This window comes from Felis catus, chromosome C1 (genome assembly GCF_018350175.1).
Source record: "Felis catus isolate Fca126 chromosome C1, F.catus_Fca126_mat1.0, whole genome shotgun sequence".
Taxonomy (NCBI): Eukaryota; Metazoa; Chordata; class Mammalia; order Carnivora; family Felidae; genus Felis; species Felis catus.
Window position 1 is genome coordinate 15,277,632 of NC_058375.1, and position 24,266 is coordinate 15,301,897.

The following is a 24,266-nucleotide window of genomic DNA, read 5'->3' on the forward strand; positions in this document are numbered from 1 at the left end:
CTGAAATAACCAACAATAGGCAGAACTCTGGGTAATTTAACTTCTCAAAACTTCAGTGTTCTCATACATAAAAGAAGGACAGTCTATTGCCTCCTTGGTAGCTGCTACAAGAATCGAATGAAGTAAGGTACTTGTATTAGTGCCTTAACTACTAAAACAAGACCTCATCTTCATCATCAATGATAAAGATTCAGCAGGAATTCTAATTCTTTGCAAGCTATTTAGGCATGTTATCATTAAGCACTTCTCACAGGGATTGGAAGGAGAGAGGCAGAAGGTTTTTTTTTTCAAAGCTGAGATACACTGAAAAGAAATTCAGGAAAGATTAGGTACTTGATTGCAGTGAATTTGGAGAAGGGCGTACTTACGGACAAATATCTGGGGCAATCTGTAAAAAGATGAACAAAGGCAAGTAGCCAATTAAGGTTCGAGAGCATGGCTTTGTGATGAATAAGTTCATCTTGGTCTTGACTTCATTTGAACAACTGCCATCGGTTAGTTTATTCATTTAACAAGTATACTGAGTAAATACTATGTATGTGGTTCTGCGTTGGTGTTGAATCAAAATCAAGATTTATAAGGCACACTCTGACCCAGGAACATCCTACTGAGTACCCAAGTGGGCTCTAGGGAGCATGCCGACTGCTTTATAATACTTTATTTGTTACAACAGTCCAATGAGGTAGGTAATATTAGTATCTTCATTTTACAGTTGAGATTAAAAACCTGCCTAATAGAACTTGCATCTGTCTCCAGAGCTAAAGCTTTGATTGCTATATTAAACTATTCATGTTGAGAGGAAAGATATTTAAGGAATGAGACACTGAAAAGTCAGCATGTGACCTGTGATGCCTGGCTCTGACAGGTGCAAAATTCAAGAGGAGACTCTAGTCTTGGTGCCTAGAAGCAAAAACATCCAAAAAAGATAACAGAGCTAACTTAAAGACAGGAAATGGCATTGTATGTATAGCAAATGATGAATCAAGATGACATAATTTGACAAAAAAAATAATTTTGTTTGGATTAAAGGAATTCATTCAATTTACCGTAAGGAGTTCTGCAGGAAGGTATGCATAGAAAGATGCAAAGAATTCAATTTTATTCCAAAAGACTAAAACATGATTGGTTTCTCAATTCTAACTTATTAGAAACGAAAGCCTGACAAGGAGACATAAAGCAATATGCTAACTAGACTAGCATAGGGTACTCACTGAGAACCTAAAAAACACATTTTTAAGAAAAGCAAACATTGATCTAAGCCTGAATGACTGAAGTCTAGGACATATAACCCCTCTAGACATAGAGTGTCTTGAAAAACAAACACAAGAGATATCTGGCACCCATTATGCTAGACCTTTTACGATAATGCTTTTAAAAGCAAAAAAATTAAAGTCTTAAAAATCTCTACATATACTAATAGGACAAAATGACAAGTTACAGCAAATTAAAACAACAGCATTATAATTCCAAAATAATGTTAGAATGTACTCCTAATCTCACCTGGGTTTTAATGTTTTCAGGATCCTCAGCTTGGCTGTCTCGTTTTTGGCTGGGCTTCCAGGCATTCTCTGCCTTTTTCAGGTGCACATCTTCTTTCACAGAGACTGTAATGATCTTCCTGGGCTCTCTTCTCTGGCCAGGTTGAGATCTCCGCGGTCCAACGTTCAACAACTAGGACAAGAATATTCTTTATTGTATCTACAGAGAGTACTTAAAATTTACTGCCTCTTCTGTGCTGTTCAAGTCAAGCCTGATGATCACACCAAGCACTTCCTGATGTAAAGATGGGTATTAAGCACTCACTTTAGATGTGATCTTTTGCGGGGGTGGGGGGGGGGGTGTGAGAGGACAACCTTAGAATACCATCAATGTAATGTTCTCCACTACTACCGTTTTTAATTCTGAAAATAAAGTGATGAAAAATTATGTCTGATACTGCTATTGTTTCTAACAAAAAAGACTACCCTTAAACTGAAGCTTTATTTTTTACTTGTTGTGGGACTTTGGACTGCTGACTTGAATAATCATAAAAATTCATAGGCAGTAATCATCACAGTTACAAATCTACTTCAAAAACTAGGTTTCTAAACTTGCAGCATGAAACGAAAATGCACTTTTATCACAAAAATTCTCTGTAGTGTAGACACCCAGCCTTACTACAGATTTTAATGGATCTCTCTAAGTTCCTGCTAGAGTCCCACCCACTGTACTCATTCTGTTAAAAACCATTTGCTGGTATGTTGTAATGGTCGTCAAATTACGAACGGTTACTGCAAGAGATAATGGAGGAAAAGTTACATGCGGTGTATTAAGATATCCATAATACTTGTGATCTTAAATGCAAGGAAATAAGTTTTTAAGATTAAACACTTGGGTTGATACTAAGTTCTGCTACTCCCAGATCTGTTGCATACTGACAGCCTTTACTTTCTTTGATATACCATTTTCTAAATGCTGACTAAATACTGTAATTAGACTTCAAGAGGGAAGAAAAAAAAAACTTCACACAAGACCTAGAGATCAGAATCATCTCTCTTTTAGTGCCTCAATACTGCCCTTTTGAATGTATATAAAGCTTCAGAGAAGGAAGCAGAAACTTAAATTTCATGCTTTATATATACTGAAAACAAAAACAAAAAACAGGTTCTAAGAGATACATGGTCTTAGTTAGGCCTAAGCACATAAGCCTGAAAGCCTTTCAACAGTAATTATACTTCACCATCTGCCCTAATTAGGAATAGTAGTATCAAGGATGTATCAGGATCAAAAGACAGAATTTCTGGGCAATACAAACCGATTTTGTCAAATACATCTAGCTAAGCACTCAGCATAAAAGACACAATCTCAGAATACTTAGCAAACATTAAAAAACCTGAGGTCAGATAAATGCAGAGGTACCACACACAGTATAAGTAAAAAAGAACTGAAGAGGACCAAGCTGGAAAAGTACTAACAGGGAATGGTGGCTAAATTGGACAGTACTACTATAAAAATACTTATTTGTAACTGAAACACTGATATAGTAGCCCAGACAAAACAATTCTGATAAGAGAATGCAGTACACCGATTATCTGATTTTTATAATTCAGGCTATAGTCTAGTGTTCATTTACAGGAGTTAAATCTTTTTCAATACTTGAATAAGTTCATATAAACAATTCTATCACAAGACATTCAAATTAACCCATGCATGTGCATGTAAGAATTTGTTAAGAACAAAGACTAATGGGTGTAATGAAAGGTAATTATGTCAAAATCAGGTAAGAGCCATAGTAAGCATAATTTGGGATATAATTTTAATTATGTTTGAATGAAGTAGGAAATTTCCATTTCCAGAAAGTACTGGAAACATCAATGAATATGCCATGAAATCTGAATCTACAAAGTAAATATGACTTATACCAGGTGCCTTTACCAGGTCTAAGTATGTATAGATTTCAAGCGAGCTGCAGAAAATATAAAGATGTGAGAAACATTACTAAATAGATAACAACGTTTGAAAGGAAAAAACGTTTTGAAAAGGTAACATGAGCTGTTAGTCCCAGATAAAGAGTCGGCTTATCACCTATGTGCAAGCTCCCAAGGCAACCTTAAAAATTATTATTTGGCTCACTGGCTATAACTAAGACAGATACTGTTCACAAATATTTATCCAAGTATATTGAGTCCCCAACGGATTTATTATACTTATAAATGCTTAACACACTTGATAAATTATTCTCTAATGTACTCATGTTTACACTACCTGGAAGGACTATGGTACAGCAGAAAAGAGAGGCAGATTAGAAGACAAAAGAACTGTGGACTTCTGAGTTCAATTCTGCTAATTATAAGCAAAGTTACTGTGAGCCAGTCTCTTAACATTGTTGAACTTAGGTTTTCTCATATATTAAATGCTGGTCCTACCTACAAAGTTATTATGAGGATCAGAGACATACGGGATATAAAAGGACCTTAAAAACTAGGTAAGGTGGGGCACCTGGGTGGCTCAATCAGTCGGTTGGGTGTCCAACTTCTACTCAGGTCATTATCTCACAGCTCATGGGTTCAAGCCCCACATCGGGCTCTGTGGTGTCAGCACAGAGTCCACTTCAGCTCCTCTGCCCCTTTCTCTCTCTGCCCCTCCCCTACTCTTCTCTCTCAAAAATTAATAAACATTAAAAAACAAACAAACAGGTAAGTGATCATCAAAAAAAAAAAAAAAAAGAAAAAGAACTTTTTAAAAAGTGGTATCTGTAATGGTATAATTACCCTTAAATACTTCATGTCCTTTGCATGTGTGTGGAAAACAATACAATTGTGAAATGTATCGCATCCTTCAGAAAATGTGCCATATATAATGAATGATTTATTTACTAAACACAAACAAAACCCAGGATCCTGTATTATGAGCTAAGGAGGAAATATTTAACAAAAAACGAAGCCTGTTAAAAGAAACAATCCTGATTGGAAGAGGAACTTCCAGGTTGAAAGAGGAATTTTAAGGTACAATGTGTTCAGGGCTCAGGGTCCAAAAATAGCACAACTCAAATGAAGCATCAAAATTTGGCGTTGATAAACTAGTAAGCTGCAGATTTTTTTTTCTGACGAATTTAAGTTTAAACTTTTTTACTGACTATATTTCTCTTAAATGTATTAAATAAGAAGTCATACCCATCTCTGCTTTAGAATTTAGTACACATCGCTCTTATCTCCTTCGGAGACTGTTAATCTCAAACTCCTCTGCTTACCTGGATTAATCAAGGAAAACAGGACCAATATTCATCCTACCAAGTTTTGAAGAAAGATAAGCAAGTGTTCCTTTAAGGACGGAAGGATGATATAAACTCAGAAAACCTCTTTACCCCTAGGATTTTTATAATAGCTCAGCTAAATAAATGTGAAATTACTAGTCTACGCCCACTGCCTCTCTCTCAATACATTTCCTTTGGGGCACTTTCTGTGATGTCTACCCAGATTACTATTAAAATTAGCATCACAATTCCTAAGTAATTTGACTTTCATTTATTTATTTTACTGCTTTATTTATTTTTTGAGAGAAAGGGAATGGGCAGAAGAGGGGCGGAGGGGGGGAAGGGGGAGAGAGGATATGAAGCAGGCTCTGCACTGACAGGCTGACAGCAACGAGCCTGATGTAGGGCTCGTACTCTCAAATTGTGAGATCACGACCTGAGTGTAAGTCAGATGCTCAACTTCGTCTGAGCCATCCAGGTGCCCCTAAGTAATCTGACTTTTAAAAAACTACAGAGAGGATACTGCCTGAGTGCTTCTAATGGATATGTATGTTACTATCCATAAAAAGACCTTTATGTTGGAAGATTTTATGTAACTGCATATGACATGTTAAAACAATTGCTATGCATTCAACATATTTTATAACACCTCTTTTGCAGGCAAGTTCATACTAGGAGTCATAGTTACTTAAGCCACACCATGAACCATACCTAGTAGATCACAAGATCTTTGGGTGGTAATCATTTATAAGTCAATTGGGAAGCTGGGAAAAATGATTAGAGGAAGTTCTGAACCAAAAACTATGAAGAGCAGGGCTGCTGCTTTTTCCCAAACAGCATCATTAACTGTTCCTTTATATGTCAGACATCTACATCCTATGAAACTCCCATCTGAATCTACAACAACATACCAAGGGAAGCAGCACAAATTAAGCAAAGAATGTTTGTTAGCTATGGGAGATGCAGGAAAAGTAATTACTTGCACTAAGGCTTAACATATCAGTATTACTCTGATGAGTCTCAATTTTGCTTAAAAATTAGCTTGTGGCACATGACAGAGCTATTTAAAGAAAGTGAAATAACTAAAACTGACTTTTTTGGAGACATTACAAATTCTTGATAATGGCTCATTTCCAATCACATTACTTTGAATGCACCAAATAACTCATTTATATGATACAAGTAAGCATGTAGATTAGTGGGCAAACATACACTGTGATAGTTTCAAAATTCATTTTCTAATTTCAGTGTTTTAAAAGAAATGGAGCTTATTCTAAATTCACAGTATTTCCTTTTAGCTATACCTAATTCTATAGCGAGCTGGTGATAAAAAGGGACAGACAGCACACGCTGCAAGAGGAGACGCAACAAATCATACCTTCTGTGAAGGACATACGAACAACACAGAGCAATATGATAAGGACAGATGCTGTTAACCAGAGAGAAATCAAAACAGCATCAACGTTATTTCCAATGTGTGGCAAAACAAAGATATAAATCAAAACCAAAACTAAAACACAAATAAACGCTAATAGAAACACAACTTTAAATCACCAAAAAGGGAAATGCTGAAAAATAAAGCATCAAATGGTTTCTAGAAAGCTGCTTTCTACGACTTTCTGGTGAAAGACTTTCTGGTGAAAGACTTTCACTCTTTAGAAAAAAATTTTAATTTAGTATTTACAGAAAATAAAGATTCAGTTTCAATCCTGTGTGAGAACAGAATATCACACACAGAGATACCTTTAAGATGTTGATGCTCACTAAATAATATGCTTCAAACTACGGATATTTTCGGTAGGTTTTGCAAAGCCTCCAACACATTGTAGGCACTGAGGTATTTTCAATTAGTGTCTGGCTGCAGGCAAACAACAAATAATTCAAATCTCTACCAAGTGGCATTAGTTTCTAATGATACAGTCTTATTTCGAAGCAGGTTTCAAAAGTTGCCATTCCAGAAATAAAAAGGTGATGGGGAAATAAAAAGTGTCACCTTAAATAAAAATATTTTTACAAACATAAAATAAAGTTGTCTTAACAAGGTGATCTGCGAATGTATATCAAACCCCCAGCTCCTCCCCAAGTTTCAATTAAGCGCTCTCAATACCATTCCAACGTGGGGGAAAAAAAGGTATTCACATCATCGGCAACTTTCCCCCATGCTTTCTGCAAGTCTACAAAGCATGGAGTAGGCACAGCCTGCCGCATCCTGCACAGGGCAGTGCCCCAGCATAACTCCACTGGTGATGTCACTTCTACCGCTGAAGAGCCTGCTACTGGGGGTGTAAAGGCAACCTGCAGTTTATGAATACTGCACTCTTTTGTACGTGTCATTTGTTCATATTTTGACTTCACAACCTACAGTAAGTGAGAAGAACAAAACAGAAAATATCGTAACACCAGAGACTCTTGTTAAAAAAAAAAAAAAGAAAAAAAAAAAAAGATTCAGCGCACCCCAAGAGGCAGGCTCTTCAGGGGTGGGTGCGACATTGCCAGTGGAGCGCAAGCTGGGGCTTTGCTCTGTTCCAGAATTGGCGATCCATGCCTGCTCTGCACTTTGCAAATCTGTAGAAACAAAGACAAAGAGATGACCATTAGCTGAATGTCATCAGAGATCTCAACTGTATCAGGGCACCTCAAAACAAACCAGAAATCCTATTTAAGTTTGGCTCTATTTTTAATCCATCTGCAGTTCATTTCAATGGAAAAACATATGAAAAAAAATCGAGACCAAATTAATGCAGACCAACTTCTCTCAAGTAAAAATGACTCAAATGTATTCTTTATTTGCTTTAATGTTAGTATGGAAAAAAGGAGAGTCTTCACCTCTTCCACTTCTTCTTGGTTAGAAGAATCAATGAAAAAAAGCCGTTCTCTTGCTGTGAGACAAGATGTCATGAAGTCTATGACAGTTTGTAACTAATTGGGTTGTAGGAAACTTGCACTTACAGGTACACCTCTTCCACCAGGGGTTTGCCTTCCAAAATCTGCAAAGGCTGGAGTAAAATCTGGTCCTCGAGGCAAAATCCGAGGATCCAGAGTTCGCATTGGCAATTTGGGTTGGTTGATCTGCATGAAGAAGCAAAGGAAAGCTTAACACAAGTTCCAAAGCATTCAGTGCCCAAAAGGCAAAAACCTAGACAGAAAAGATGGATCAGCTAAAATGATAAGCACTGGCTTTCTGAACGAGCGAAGTCCTATGTGAACCATGGTCCCTCCTCCAGACTAGCCTTAGAGCCCTTAGGTCAGCAATCGCTTTCTGGTGCCCTAGGACTGATTAGGCCTAAAAATTCCCGAGGGGAGGCTAAACACAATCAGTAGACTGGCTTACCAGACACTCAGGACCAGCAGAACGGCACAAGAAGAGCTATGAGAACCAATGAACTAGGAGCAAATTTGGGGATTTTTTTCCAGGATATTCACCAGGACATCATAGCAACTTATCTAGAGGAATCCTGCCATAGCTCATTTTGATTTTGTTGCTGTTGCCTTACAGTTAGTAAAGTATGTATTTTGAGTGACAGTAAGTCTCTAAAGGAGATATTTTTCATGTGTGATCACCATTTAGAATCTCACTTGGTTTGCCTTATTAATTGGAGGTATAGACATATAATGTGACTACAGACTAAAAAAGCTAAGTAGCTCAGGGAGAAGTCAACTAATAAATGGATGCAGTCAGAAAACTATTAGGAAGACAAGAACAGTTATTTCCTAGAGGATAATCTAATTTAAGTGTATATAAAACCCCCCTTGTAAAGTAGTCTCAAATGAGCACTACCAAATAAGTACCTAAGAGAGATTTAGATACCAAGAGAAATAAGAAAACCTATTGCTTTAAAAGAGGAAACTAATACAAATATGGTCTGGATAAGCAGCTGCTGGGAATCTCAAAAAGAGGTAGATCTCCTTCTGTAAGATAGTTACCATCTACACGTCACTAAAGATTAATAGTTTCTTTTTAAAACAAAAGTATTTTTTTTATATTTTATTAAAAAAAATTTTTTTTTACATTTATATATTTTTGAGAAACAGAGTGAGACAAAGTGTGAGCGGGGGAGGGGCAGAGAGAGGACACACAGAATCTGAAGCAGGCTCCATGCTCTGAGCAAGCGGTCAGCACAGAGCCTGATGCGGGGCTCGAACCCACAGACTGTGAGATCATGACCTGAGCCGAAGTCGGACGCTCAACCGACTGAGCCACCCAGGTGCCCCAAAACAAAAGTATTTTAAGCTTGGTCACCAGCACTGGTTCATATATATGATGAACCATATATATATATATATATATATATATACATATATATATATATATATATATGATGAACCATATATATATATATATATATATATATGATGAACGCACGCACGCACACACACACACACACACACGTGTGTGTGTGTGTGTGTGTAGTTACTTGGGCAGATACGCATCTGACTCTACTCTTTTTAATTTAATAAAGACAAAATAAACACTGTACTAATTTTCTGTATGCACCATTAGGATCAGATGTTAAAAGAAAGGGTGCCTATTTATTTGCCAAAAGTGAAGATGAATCACTGTAAGTATGTATTAGGGAAATTCTGAGATGCAATCTGACCTGTCCTCAATGCCATTCTAATTCTATACTGAAATTTTAGAATAGTGAAGAAAGAGCTCCATATCACTTTAGCCATAGTAGCCCAACAGACAAACGTTTTTCACCATATCACTAGGCAACAACTGGAATAAGCAGACAATTAATCAATTTTAAAACTTCACCACTCAAATATGGCCCAAACCCCAAGGATACAGCAATCTATAGTAAACCTCAAATCCAACAGCACTATGTAGGAAAACTATAATACATGAACATATATTAGAATTCAAATACATTTAGTCTAATAATTCCTAAAAATTGCTCATACTTCATATATTTGTACTGATAAAACCAGTTCCCACCAGAAAGACATAGCTTTCTCTGAGTATGTTGCTTACTTTGTCCAGAACCACGTCACTGATGGGAGGCAGGCCCTCTGGTTTCTGTATACAGGCTGGCATGAACTGAAAGTCCAGCAAAAACTCCCTGTCATACTGCTTCTTGCCCTCAGTATCAGCAGGCTTCCAGGAATCTAGAAAAAGGGATGTAGGCAGACAAGTGTCTATAGGGTCATTATATATATAACCAGTAAGAGTACAAATTAGATTACAGTACTGACTTTACTTTGTCACAGACAGAAACACAAAGCAAACACTGAGCTACACTCAGAAAATGTCATGTAAAAATTTCAAACTGCCATTTGTTCCTTTATCCCTTCTGGATACCTTTGGATAGTAAACTGACATTATTACAGAAACCACTTAATATAAACTACCAAGCCCTTCAGTATCTCAGAAATAAGGAATCTAATAATACTCTTTGGTTTCATATAAAAGGATTCTTTGGTTGTTCACTTGGAAATATTTTGGGGGGAAAAGGCAAAAGGACACAAAACAAACACAAATAACTTATTTAAGATTCTGAAACGGCTAAGCAGTTAAATACATTTTTTTCCCCCGACAATGGTTTATTCTATTTTGGAAGTATAGTTGACTTACAATATTGTATTCATCTCAGGTACACAAGACAGTGGCTCGACAATTCTATCCATTTAATAAAGGCTCACCACAGTAAGTGTAGTTAAGCATCTTGTCACCATATGAAGTTAATGTAATCTTATTGACTATATTCCCTGTGCTGTACTTTTCATCCCTGTGACTTATTCATTTTGTAACTGGGAGTCTGACCTTCTTAATCTGTTCACCATTCTTGCCAACCCCTCATCAACCTCCCCTCTGGCAATCACAGGTTGTTCTCTGTATTTATCAGTCTATTTCTGTTTTTCTATTTGTTTTTTAGATTCCACATATGAAGTGAAATCGTATGGTATTTGTCTTTTTCTGTCTGACTTATTTCACTACGCAAAATACCCTCCAGGTCCATCCATGTTGTTGCAAATGGCAAGATTTCATTCTTTTTTTTACAGTTGAGTAATACTTCACGGTGTGTGTATACACGCATGCATGCACATACTCATGTATATACACACATCTTTGTTATCCATTCCTTTATCAGTGGACACACAGGTTGTTTACATATCTTGGCTATTGTAAACAATGCTGCAATAAACATGAGGGTGCATATATCTTTTTGAATTTCTATTTCTGTTCTCCTTGGGTAAATACCCAAAAGTAGAATTACTAACTTATATGGTATTTCTACTTTTAATTTTTTGAGAAACGCCCATACTCTTTTCTATAGTAGCTACAATGGCAATGGTTTTATTCCCACCAGTAGTGCATGGGGGTTCCCTCTTCATAACCTCACCAACACTGTTATTTATTTCTTGCTTTTGATACTAGTCATTCTGACTGGTGTGAGGTGGTATCTCATCGTGGTTTTGATTTGTAGTTCCCTGGTAATTAGTGATGTTGAGCGTCTTCTCATGTGTCTATTCAAGTCCTCTGCCCATTTTTGAACTTGGATTATTTGGGGTTTGTTTTGTGGAGTTGTATGAGTTTTTTATGTATTTTGGATAATAACCCCTTAGCACTGCTGACTACAGTTTACTGTGAAGAAAATAATGTACTTGCTTGCTGAGACAAAACTGGGAAGGCACATATTCTTCAAAAATCCTGACACACTCTTGATTTTTTATAAGTTGCATTTATTGAAGTAATCTCTACATTCAACGTGGGGATTGAACTCATGACACCGAGATCAAGAGTTGCATGCTCTCTTGACCGAGCCAGTCAGGCACTCCTCAGAGTTAATACGTTCAATATTAATTTTAAATTAGTTTTTTGCCATAGCGTTACTTTGTTACTATGACTATTGTTACAGCTATCATTTCTCATAATCCTAATTTCATTATATAAAGTTGGAGAATTTCTTGAAATTTTTGTTGGATCATAAAAGCAAGTCACAGCATTTTTCTTTTAATTAACAAAATTTTCATCAAACCCATGCCCCAGATCACTTCATGATAATACTACTTTATATTAGTGGTTTTTAAGGTGTAGGTGATAGACTCATGATGGCCTGTGAGAACACTGCAGATATTTTCAATCAAATCCTCATTACCTTATTGTATTCATTAAAAGGCAGACAGTTTATTGGGATCTAAATTTTATTTTTATTTAAAATTTTTTTTCAATGTTTATTTATTTTTGAGAGAGAGACAGAGCATGAATGGGAGAGAGGAGGAGAGAGAGGGGGACATAGAATCCAAAGCAGGCTCCAGGCTCTGAGCTGTCAGCACAGAGCCTGATGCGGGGCTCAAACCCACAAACTGCAAGATCATAACCTGAGCCAAAGTCAGATGCTTAACTGACCAAGCCACACAGGGGCCCCTGAGACCTAAATTTTAAACTGCCCTTTTTCTAGTTATTGCTAGTGTATGTTTCAGAGGCAAAAGGCAGTTTAGTGTTTCAATACAGTTGGGGTCTATAGTTGTGCACTTATTCCTTGCCAAATAGAAGGATAAGAATATAACTGACAGGGGGTGCCTGGCTGGCTCAGTTCGTAGAGCATGCGACTTCCGGTCTTGGGGGAGGGAGTTTGAGTCCCACATTGGGCATAGAGGTTACTAAAAATGCACTCCCCCCCGACTCCCAGAGATATAGCTGACATGGTCCTAAACATGATAAGCGTCTCAATCTCCTGACAGACTGTTGGTAGCCACAAGTACTTCGTGATATGATACAAGCCTAGATTTTTAGAAGTAATTTCAGTACACTGAATCCTTAAAGTTAAAAAAAAAACTTACTATAGCATGGCCTTACAATTTCATAAAACCCATTAGCAGCAATTTACTGGTAGTGAAAAGACCAGTATATTAAGGTGGTATCAATAATCAGTGACTTTCAAACATTTTTGACTACAACTCACGATAAGAAATATAACGACTTTATGACCCAGAACAAATACATATATAAAAGATACAAAAGTTTCTTAAAAGACGGTCTACCCTTACTCCAGTAACGCACTGACATTTTTTTACTGTTCTCTATTTTATTTTAAAAATTTTTGTAAGTTTATTTATTTTGAGAGAGAAAGCACGAATGGGGGGAAGGGCAGAGAGAGAAGAGAGATAGAGAGAAGCCCAAGCAAGCTTCACACTGTCAGTGCAGAGCCCGACGTGGGTCCCAGACCCATGAACTATGAGATCATGACCTGAGCCAAAGTTGGACACTCAACTGAGTGAGCCACCAAGGTGCGCCTCTGTTGTCTATTTTAACAAATGCTGGTTGTATCTCACTAATTTCACAACCTATTAAAAGGGTTAAAAACAGCAGTTTGACAAACACGGTCTACAGATTATTTTTGAGGTCTGACATTTTACAATCCAACCCTACCTCGCACAGAAGTCACTCAGATTTGGCTAAGAAAAACTGCACTCATCCCAAACTTTCTATCAAATGAACCACCCTTCCCCACATATCCATGCGAACCTCTCTATTAATCTCAAAGTCAACCGCGGTTCACATATACTGGGATAGAGGTTTTGTATTTGGACAGTACCTAAAGATGAAACACCCTCTGAGACATAGCATGGATTTCACAGGGTACAGTACCGCAGGTATATAGGAACTGCTTCTGATTATCACAGTTCCGTTCTACAGAGTGATTTCTGTCAACAAATTTCTGTTGTGAAATTAGTTTAGTGAACTATAACCAACATTTTTAAATTATTTTTTTCTTTTCTTGCCCTTAAGTAGGCTCCATGCGCAATGTGGGGCTTGAACTTATTATGACCAAGACTCCTATGATCAACAGTCGCATGCTCTCCTGACTGAGCTGGCCAGGGACCCTGTAACCCAACATTTTTAAAAGAAGAGAATACAGTAAAAAATGTCAGTGCATTGCATGTAGTAAGGGTTAAGTGATTAAGGCTTGTGAAATGAACACAAAATAGCACCGAAATAGTCCTTTCAAGTAAACTAAATAAAATTCAATTTCTCTTGTTGAGTCCCACCAGACTAGCACTGACTGAAATCTCTGCCAGCAGCTCTTCCGATGCCAGTAAAGCAGAATACCAGCATCAGATATCACTTCCGCCCACACAGAACTCTGGATTTGCTAGTCACTAACTTATGCCTACTAGTCTATTCTGTAAATATTACTCTGTGACGAGACTCTTCCTTCCATCCAATATTTCTCCACAGGAACCAACATTTCTGTAAGGTGAATAGATAAGACACACATAGGAAGGTGGGGGGGGGGGGATGGGATAGACTTACCTGGTTTGAATGAGAATGTCACCCCTTCACCAGAACTATCAGTGGAGCCTGAATTAGCATCTACTCCTTCACCCTCAGAAATACTCTCAGCACCATTACGTACAGGCTCAGCTTCTTCTCCATTTTCTTCCACAGTTTTTACTTTTTTTAGGTCGGAGGGTTCTCTTCCAGGATGAAACCCTTGGCTCATTTTATCCTGTTCAGATTCAAGTACTTTGTCGCCTGAAAGCTCCTCTTCAGCTTTAGGCTAAAGCATAAGTGAGCACAGAGGTTACATCATTTTTATCATGTAAATATGCATGAAGACCTACATGTATCCCCTCAAAAGGCAGGGGAAAACATGTCACTCAAAAAAAGGATGTCTGTGTTCAGCACATGGCACTAGAATGCTAGGTTTATTTAAAACACTTTTCTCATTTCATCTCTTGGGATACCGAAGACAAGTCATATGGCTACTGAAATGCTTTAACATGACTAATGAAATCTAAATGTACCAAAGGTTAGAATGGAAAGAACTGTTAATCCTAGTACTTGATGGACACGAAAGAGTCCTAGTCAGAAATCTAAATCAAGCACTCCTACCTCTGCCATTAATGCTCAACAAATATAAAAAGAAACACTAGAGGGTATTTTTTGTGCTGCCCTCTTGCTGCTAAATGGAGATTTCGATGACTAGAGCATCTGGGCCCCAAAAAGCTGATTATCCCTCATTTTACAAGGAAGCCACCTGTTAGTTAAAATCTATTTTTGTTTGCTTGTTCTCAGAATTCTCTATGGTTGTGACCTTATTCAAATTACATATGGAAAAGTGCTTGGCACATATTCCTCTACAGAGAAATCTGGGTTCTAGTGCATCTTACTTTTAAAAAGCAAAATGGAATTGAGGTTATTCACCAGATTATTTTTGACCACCATAGTTTCAGATATCAAAGAAAAATTAATTTCTTGAGGGCTATATATGAACCGTCAAAACTCCCCGAGGCAAAGTTCTCTATGAACTTTAAGTTCTTCTTTATCATGAAAGGTAAGTACTCTAAAAACAATTCTTTGGAACAAACACTCAGAGGAAGTAGGCATTCTAACTGACAGATTCACGCCAGAAGAGCCAAAAATAGAAGCTCAACAGAGAACTGTAGGAAGGAATGTCATTTACATAGGGGCACCTGGGAGGTTCAGTCAATTGAGCGTCCAACTCTTGATTTAGGCTCAGGTCATGATCTCACAGTTTGTGGGTTTAAGCTCCGCATCGGGCTCTGCTCTGAAAGTGTGGGGCCTGCTTGAAATTATCTGTATTGCCCTCTTTGCCCCTCCCAAACTCATGTGCGTGCTCTCTCTCAAAAACAAACATTAAAAATTTTTTTTAAAAATGTCATATACATAAGCAAGTGGTTACCCTAATTGCTTTACAAAATTGTTTTTTCAAAAAATTAAGGAGTTACAAATCCTAGTTTGTTATATAAATGAAATATCTTAACAGGTATAATACTAATAAATTTTCTTCTAAACTACATCAGATCATGGGAAAAGACTACATTTTCAAATGCTGTAAATAGAAACAGATGGTTTTTCGGATTTGCTTCTATAATGAAAACAAAAAATTCATGCAAACATGCACACACACACATACACCTGTGTGCACGTTTGCTTTCCCCCACTCCCCTAAAAGGAAAACATATTATGGAAATAATCAAAAGAAAGATGTAAAAATTTCAAGAAGACAAAAGCTGAAATGATTTCAGATCATGTAAAATGAAGAAAAATGTTATTTTAGAGAAAAAAATATATTATGTCCTCTACTCTGTACCTAAAATCAACAAGAGAAAATCTGTTGGATATAAAGCAGAGAATGTATTACTTGGAAAGTTAATTTCTAACTAGAAAAAGAAGTAAAAAGAAATTTGTTTCCATGGATGACAAACCATACTTTAGAGAACACAGAACCACTGAAGTGTCTGAGGTACACTGTTAGAAGGATATTTTTCAAGGAAATCCACAAAATTAGCTGCATTAAGTATTTATGATGATTATTTTTCTTTCAACTGGATGACGCTATATTAAACTAGTTTGTAACTGTCTAACAGTTTCTAAACTGTTTACTAAGAAAACCAGCTTGAAGCAAAGAAAACACCTTATGGGCTGGACTGTAAAATGTTAAACTTTTATAGGAACTTGTTAAAAGAAGAATTTAGTTGATAAAACTGCCTATTTAACTCATGAGTTTTTAAAGTGCTAGAAAAGCAGACCGACAACTATGTAATGTGATAACAGAGGAAATACACTAAAATTTAAAAAGGTATTTTAAAGATGCCCTGAGCATCAATTTTAAGATGAATCATCCTTCTAGTTATCCTTGTAGACTACAATTTATAGAATTTGATAAAATATTTGCAGTGATATAACCCAATATATAACCAAAAATATGCTGGAACCTGAAACACATTCTTTGAAAGGCTGAGAAAAATCTATTAAGAAAAGGAGAGCTTGATAATCAGTGAAAACAAAGATAATGACCCCAGTATATACTGAACTACTCTAATAAATGCTCAAATTTAGGAAAGACAAGGAATTAGGATATCTGGAGGCAAAAAAAAAAAAAAAAAAAAAAAAAACAACTGTGTGCAAATAATCAAAAATAAACCATAAAGTAAAGAAAAAAGTGATGGATTCAAAATGAGCTGAAACAGTTCTCATGTATGAAGAAAAACAATGTGAAGCAGGTTTTAGCAAATAATCGCTCATGGGCCAAATTTGGCCCATCAACTGTTTCTGTATAGTATGTGAGGTAAGGACAGTTTCTGCATTTGTAGTAGCTGAAAAAATTCCAAAGAATACTATATACTTTCATGAATATTACATGAAATTTAAATTCAATGTTGACCAATAAAGTTTTACTGGAATTTAGTCACAATTATTTGCTTACACATTATCTGTGGCTGCATGTGGCCTACACCAACAGAATGGAGAACTGTGACAGGGATCATATAGCCCACAAAATCTAAACTATTTACTATCTGAACGGTTACAGGAAATGTTTGCCAACCTCTGATCTAAAGAAGAGAATGAATATCTGCAGGCACAGTAGTGGTGGCCTTCCCATTTAATTCAGTAATGCTTAGAAATCTAGCAAAGGAACATAAAGTATAACAAGAAAATGAATAAAAAATAGCAGAATCTAAAGAGTAACCAGGTTAGGAAGCTCTTACAGCTATACCAGGAATGTATGGTACTCCCCTGTCTCTGGAAGGTATTTTATTCTCTGTAGGAGCAACATTTTCTTGTTAAACTGCAAGACACGTGCAGCAACTATTTGCCCCTCTACAAATTCCTGCTAATTCTTATCCCCTGATAACCACATTGAAATCGCTTCCGTGAAACATTTTAGTGGTTGCTATGGGACTGTGACATCAGTAGAGCATCATGTAAGAGCAGTGACAGGACAGGGGGAAGTAACAAAGGGGTACTGTGAACTGCTTCGAAAGGGTAAGAATTATAACTAGATAGAAAAGCCTTTTGAAATAAATGTATTTAAAATCACTTTAAAATAATTTCTATATTTTAATGTTAACACCCTATACACTTACAAGAACTATTTTAATAAAGCAGACATTAAGAGTTCAAGAAAAAAGCAACATACAGATGTTTTAGATTACTCTTGATTTATAAGATTCAGTATATAACACTCAGGATATGAAGATTATAGACTATGAATCTGTTAGAACACTCCTTCGGACTGACTCTGCCCTTGTTTCTGCCTCACCTTGTCTCCTGTTGTGCTGTAACCTATAGCAAAATCTGGAATGGTTTAGTTCAAACAGGCAAATCATATGTGAAAAGTTATATTCCTGGGATCCAGTTAGAAGACGACATATCCAAAATGAATTTCCCTAAAATGTACCTGACGATTTCTATCACTACTGCTAATGGGTATTTGAAAAAACTTTCCATTATTCTTTACCAGATTAGTCTTTCCATCCAGTGAATATAAGGACAAATTCAACTGATAGGGTTAAGGGATTAACCCAAAATTAAACAGTAACTTAGTTTTGCTGAAGAGACATTTTGAAAGACAAGAAATTGATGAAACTGAACATGCTACCAACAATCTTTTGAAAATTCTGTGGACTAAAAAAAAAAAAAAAAAAAAAAATCAGACTATGTGCTCACGTTTCCTTGAAAAACAGGATCTCAAAAAAGAGATAAAAATATACACTTGTCTTGAAAATGGCCCCACAATTCCTAACATCAGCTAAAGAGATTTACTGCTGCCCCTTACCTCTACTTCTGCCTCCAACACCTCTTCAGTGGTTCGGGTCCGATCTTTTGGTTTTTTCCACATCTTTGGTGCAGTTACAGCTGTCTGAGCTGGAATACAAGATTAGGGCCATTACTTCCCACTGCAAAGTCACGTTTGATAATACTAAGTCTAAATGATACCTATATTCAAATTTAGCACGCCAAATGAGGGCTTCACCCATACAGAAGAAACAGCAAAATGATCAAGTCAATAACTGGGTAGCTGTGGCCCAGACAGTGCAATGGCATGTATCTTAGGCACAAATTGTTCACATCAGCACATACAGCCTTTCAACCAGTGGTTTAGGTTCATCCTGTTTCATGGTTAGGACATAGCCAGGCATATAATTCAGTATGTGGTAACTATACAAGAAATTGGCCTACCAGCCAATTCTAGACGTGGGTCTGCTTCTATTATTAATTAACTATGTGACCTAAAGCAAGTCACACATCTCAGGTCCCTTGCATATTCAACCACAAAGGTTAAGAGTGACATTAGATGATACCTAAGCTACAAAAAATATCAAATTCCAACTTCTGTTTTTTTAAAGCCTTAGGGACGCCTGGGTGGCTCAGACGGTTAAGCATCCGGCTTTGGCTCAGGTCATGATCTCACAGTTTGTGAGTTCGAGCCCTGTGTCGGGCTCTGTGCTGACAGCTTAGAGCCTGGAGCCTGCTTTGGATTCTGAGTCTCCCTCTCTCTCTGCCCCTCCCCCACTCACGCTCTGTCTATCTCTCTCTCAAAAATCAATAAACATTAAAATAAAATAAAATAAAATAAAATAAAATAAAATAAAATAAAATAAAGCCTCTAGACAACAAAAGGACACTCTAAGATTTCATTAGCTAGGCAGCACTTCTACAACATTCAGTTCTCATTTCAGATCAGTCCTGTTGGTCTAGTCGTTCATACTGCTGGGGAGAAAATCAAGAAAGAAAACCTAATTTTTACTCAATTATTATTATATTGTATCAGAAGTTCTAGATGGAAAATTAAGCTCACAGAAGATTTTTTAAAATGCATTCTCTTTCCTCTTTTTTTTTGAGGTTTATCCACTTATTTTGAGACAGAGACAGAGAGAGTAAGCAGGGGAGGGGCAAAGAAAGGGAGACAGAGAATCAATCCCAAGCACTGACAGTGCAGAGCCTGATGCGGGGCCGAGCCTGACTCGGGGCTTGAATTCACAAACCTTGAGATCACAACCTGAGCCAAAACCAAGAGCTGGATGCTTAACTGACTAAGCAACCCAGGTGCCCTTACAAAGGATTTTTAAAAACTCATTTGACTTGTAATTCCACAAAACCATTCAACACTTGGATGTGCAACTTAAAGACTATTTAAATATCAGAGAGCAAAAAGAAGCTATTAAAAGGATCCTACAGAGGCATCTGGGTGGCTCAGTTAAGTGACAGACTTCGACTCAGGTCATGATCTCAGGGTTGTGAGATCAAGCCCTGCGTTGCGCTCTATGCTGATAGTGGAGCCTTCTTGAGATGTTCTGCACCCCACCCCCCGCCCCTCTCTGCTCCCTTGCCCCCTCCTTGCTCTTTCTCTCTCTCTGAAAATGAATGAATAAACTTAAAAAAAAAAAAAAGGATCCTATTGAAGGCAACACATGAGTCAACAGAGAAGTAAGGTATGACAGGAAGGTAGGTAGAGAGAAGAATCAAAGAAAAGTCCATTTAGCAAATGGAGACATTATCAAAAGAAACAAACACAAAGCTGAAGGGTACCATGTACTGTTTCCCTACAGAAATGTAACATCACTCATTAAGACTAAACCAAACAATCTCTCTGAAGAGCCCACTCTTTTTTCAGAAGAACAGTACAATATGAACACTCACACTGTTCGGGGAACAAGGAAAAGGAAACATTTAACATTCTTCTCAAAATTACTGCACCATTATAAAAAATACTCTGTAAATCTCCTTTGTTACATACACCTCACTTTTTTATAACTAGATATAACTAGATGGAAAAGCCTTCACCTCAGGGACTATAATAAACAAAAAACATTAGACCACTGTTAATCTTCCTTGGTGACCTATTCAAAGTAAATTATTTTCTTTGGAACTAAGATTCTGGTAAACATGGGTGTAAACATGGGCAATTTGCTATAGCCTCACGGTCTTATATTGAATATGTATATTCAGGTGTGTATGTATGTAGTGGTCGCTTCTTTTTTAAGGAACTTCTACATATAACCAGTCTATTTAATGTGCATCTCTTCAAAATGCTTGCGATTAATTCTGCTTCCACAGCAGAATCCTTTTGAAGAGTTACAGAGTTTGAGTGACACGTACATTTTATTTTTCTTAATTTTTTAAATGTTTATTTATTTTTGAGAGAGAGAGAGAGAGAGAGAGAGAGAGAGAGAGAGAGAGAGAGAGAGAAGGGGAGGGGCAGAGAGAGAAGGGGACAGAGGATCCGAAGCAGGCTCCACACTGTCAGCAGAGAGCCTGATGCGGGATTCGAACTCACGAACCCTGAGATCATCACCTGAGCCGAAGTTGGATGCTTAACTGATTGAGCCACCCAGGTGCCCCGTACATTTTATTTTAAATTTTATTTCATACATGCTTAAATTTAGTTCTAAATTCCATTCACAGAATAGGGAAGACCACTTTATGAAGGATTCTTTGGTATGATATATACACTCATGAGTAGTTTCCTCTAACCAACAAAACCCAGAGATGTAGATCAACTGATTTTTCAAGAATATATCAACCATACCCACAACTCAAAAACATAAAAAACAACCACACATTTCTTTCCTGGACAACATAAAACATTTAACATGTTTTTTAAAAAAGAGCTACTTACATAGCAGAAATTGTTACTCTGTTTAAGTGGCTAAAGTTCTGATTTAAAGTAGAAATGAACAAAAGGAAGTGAGAGAAAGCACACACTTCTTTAGCAGATATGCAAGTCTTTGAAAACCTGAACACAGATATCCACATACCTAGTATCTGGGGAGATTATGATATATAATCCCTCTCTTACCACATTGGTGGAGAGGTGCAGTGAACTTTGGTTGTGCTACAGCTGGGAGAAGAAAAGGTAGGAAGGTAGGGAGACAGAGGCATCAACGCTCTGATTTAACAAGACAATTAATAATGAATTAGCTAGAAAAAGAGAATTATATCCAAGAGACCATCTTAAATAGTCCATTCCCAATGCCTACACCTTAGATTAGGCTCCTATTACTACATGATTAACTATAAGATGGTCTACCGAAGAGCTACAGGTTCCACACCAAGTTGCAAGCTTGAACTCATGAGAGTTACATGCTCCCCACTCATAAAATTTAAACAGATATAAAGTTAGAAAATATCTTATCTCTGAGATACCTGAATGCTTTGGCCTACTTACTTGCCAGCATTTAAAAGATACAAGTATAGGGACGCCTGGGTGGCTCAGTCGGTTAAGTGGCCAACTTCAGGTCATGATCTCACGGTTTGTGAGGTCGAGCCCCACGTCAGGCTCTGTGCTGACAGCTCAGGGTCTGGAGCCTGCTTCTGATTCTGTGTCTCCCTCTCTCTCTGTTCCTCCCCTGCTTGCACTCTGTCTCTCTCTCAAAAATGAATGAAGATTAAAAAATAAAAAAAAAAAAGATACAAGTATATGCACACTATATATTTAGTTTTCTAATTTTTGTTTTTTTAAATGAACTGCAAACAAGAATGTAAAGCTTTGTAGTATTGATCTTTGACAGTAGGAACTGTCAAAACAAAACAACTTAGTCAAAATTCCTGTATGTTCAATCTACTAAATTTTGATTAAGGGGGTAAAAAAACTTTCACAGATTAGTATTTGAAAAGGAAAATTTGAAAGCAAGTAAATCATGAAAGATAAAGCTAAATAAAATATGGTAAGAAGTAAAGAACTGTAAAAGGGTTTGATATGCATGATTTTTATTAAGTCACTTTAGCCAACAGTAAGTAGGAAGAAGGGCACCCGGGTGGCTCAACTGGTTATGTGTCCAAAACTTGATTTCAGGTTCAAGTCATGATCTCAAGGTTTGGGAGATGGAGCCTCACGTAGGGCTCTGCGCTGACAGCATGGAGCCTGCTTGGGATTCTCTCTCCTCTCTTTCTGCCTCTCCCCCTGGCTTTCTCTCTCTCTCAAAATAAATAAACATAAAAACCTTTGTCGTACAATAAGGTTCTCAATCTAAGAATAATACAGTTCTATATTAAAAAAAAAAGTAGGAAGAAAGAAAAAACTTTCCCGACTAGTCCACAGAAGTCCACCTTCAGATGGAAATCAATTGCTTATGTTTCAATCTACTGACCAGGACCAAGTCACAGCAAAGACTTTTATGATCCGTTTCTAGTCATAAAGATTCAGCTTTTGGCTAGTTAAACTGGGCCAAGGGCTTAAAAAAAGATTAGGTTCAAAAAGAAAAAAGGCAAAATAAAAAATTGTGCCCATACTACATTTATAACCATATAAAATACTTACATAAAGACTAGAGGGAAATGACGAAAAGTGTAATGCTAATACTCAGACTGCATCTTTGAGCAATGGAGGGCTTTTCTCCATTCTTCAATATTTATAACAGTAATATAAAATTTGAAGAAATAAAAGAGTGAAATTTTTAAAAGTGATTTGTATTCATTGTTTCAAGCTTATTTTATCTTCCATGACTGGAAAAGGTATTTTGTTGTATAGTTTAGGACTGCTCTTTATAAAAACATACTACTAAAACAAATTTTAAGAACTATTAACCTGAGGGGCGCCTGGGTGGCGCAGTCGGTTAAGCGTCCGACTTCAGCCAGGTCATGATCTCGCGGTCCGTGAGTTCGAGCCCCGCGTCAGGCTCTGGGCTGATGGCTCGGAGCCTGGAGCCTGTTTCCGATTCTGTGTCTCCCTCTCTCTCTGCCCCTCCCCCGTTCATGTTCTCTCTCTCTCTCTGTCCCAAAAATAAATAAACGTTGAAAAAAAAAATTTTTTTTAAAAAAGAACTATTAACCTGATTGAGGATATCAGAATTTTGCTTGTGCTTTTTTATTTGATTATTTTATTTTATTGTATTTATTTATTTTTTTGAACTTAAAAGTCAGACACTTAAGTGACTGAGCCACCCAGGCGTCCCTATTTTATTTTTATTTTTTACATTAAATCCAGATCAGTTAACATATAGTGTTATAATGATGTCAGGGAAAGAATTTTCCTGATTCATCACTTACACATAACACCTAGTGCTCATCCCAACAAGTGTCCTCCTTAGTGCCCATCACCCATTTAGCCCATCACCCATCCCCCCACCCAACACCCCGCCAGCAACCCTGTTTGTTCTCTGTATTTAAGAGTCTCTTATGGTTTGTCCCCCTCTGTTTTATCTTATTTTTGCTTCTCTTCCCCTATGTTCATCTGTTTTGTTTTTTAGATTCCATATATGGGTGGAATCAGCATATGCTTTTTTGAATTGCAGAGGAAGTAGGAGAACTCATGGAGCTCTATGAGAGAGAACATTAGCTCTGTAACAAGTGAAAGCATCATCATTCCACATAGGTTAAAAGAATGTGAAAGAGGTGATTCCATGAGAGGTAAATTTTTAGTCCCAACATATTCCACTAGCTTTCCAATATAAATCTGAAAACCACTTTTACTAAAGATACCATGTTGGTATTCTTGCTTCTCTTTACTATATTATTTCTACTTTATTAGTTATTTCTTCACTAGTCAAGTAGATACCCAGGAAACTAAAGGTTAATAAAACTTCAATTTTTTTTCTGGTGCCAAAAAGAAAAAAAGACCTTTTCTACTTCCCCTTTTCTTAGCTCTCTGCCTAGAGAAAGCTTGTAAATCTCTCCTCTATCCCTTTGATATATGTGCAAATCTTTTTAAATGCTTAAAGAAGACTCTAGGCAGGTTTACAATTCAGGAAGTTTTACTTAAAGTGTGGGAGCCATCTCTCTCCTTGTCCTCATGAGAGTTACCCCTAGGCAACTATCACAAACATACAAGAAGTTTAA

The 24,266-nt window shown here is 37.0% G+C and overlaps 1 protein-coding gene across 25 annotated transcripts in view; it reads right to left on the reverse strand.

Annotated features, from left to right (window-relative positions):
* EIF4G3 (eukaryotic translation initiation factor 4 gamma 3) overlaps positions 1–24,266 on the reverse strand; it is a 314,690-nt gene that overhangs the window by 70,156 nt on the left and 220,268 nt on the right. For 20 of the 25 annotated variants that reach the window (XM_045035239.1, XM_045035237.1, XM_045035236.1 and 17 more), the window contains 6 exons: positions 18,265–18,353; positions 13,992–14,238; positions 9,708–9,841; positions 7,682–7,801; positions 7,187–7,297; positions 1,501–1,671 (listed from right to left, as the gene is read on the reverse strand). In XM_045035239.1, the coding sequence (XP_044891174.1) occupies positions 1,501–1,671; positions 7,187–7,297; positions 7,682–7,801; positions 9,708–9,841; positions 13,992–14,238; positions 18,265–18,353 (872 nt within the window). The remainder of the gene's footprint in view (positions 1–1,500; positions 1,672–7,186; positions 7,298–7,681; positions 7,802–9,707; positions 9,842–13,991; positions 14,239–18,264; positions 18,354–24,266) is intronic. The other 5 variants (XM_045035235.1, XM_045035234.1, XM_045035233.1 and 2 more) reach the window with 1 other exon arrangement.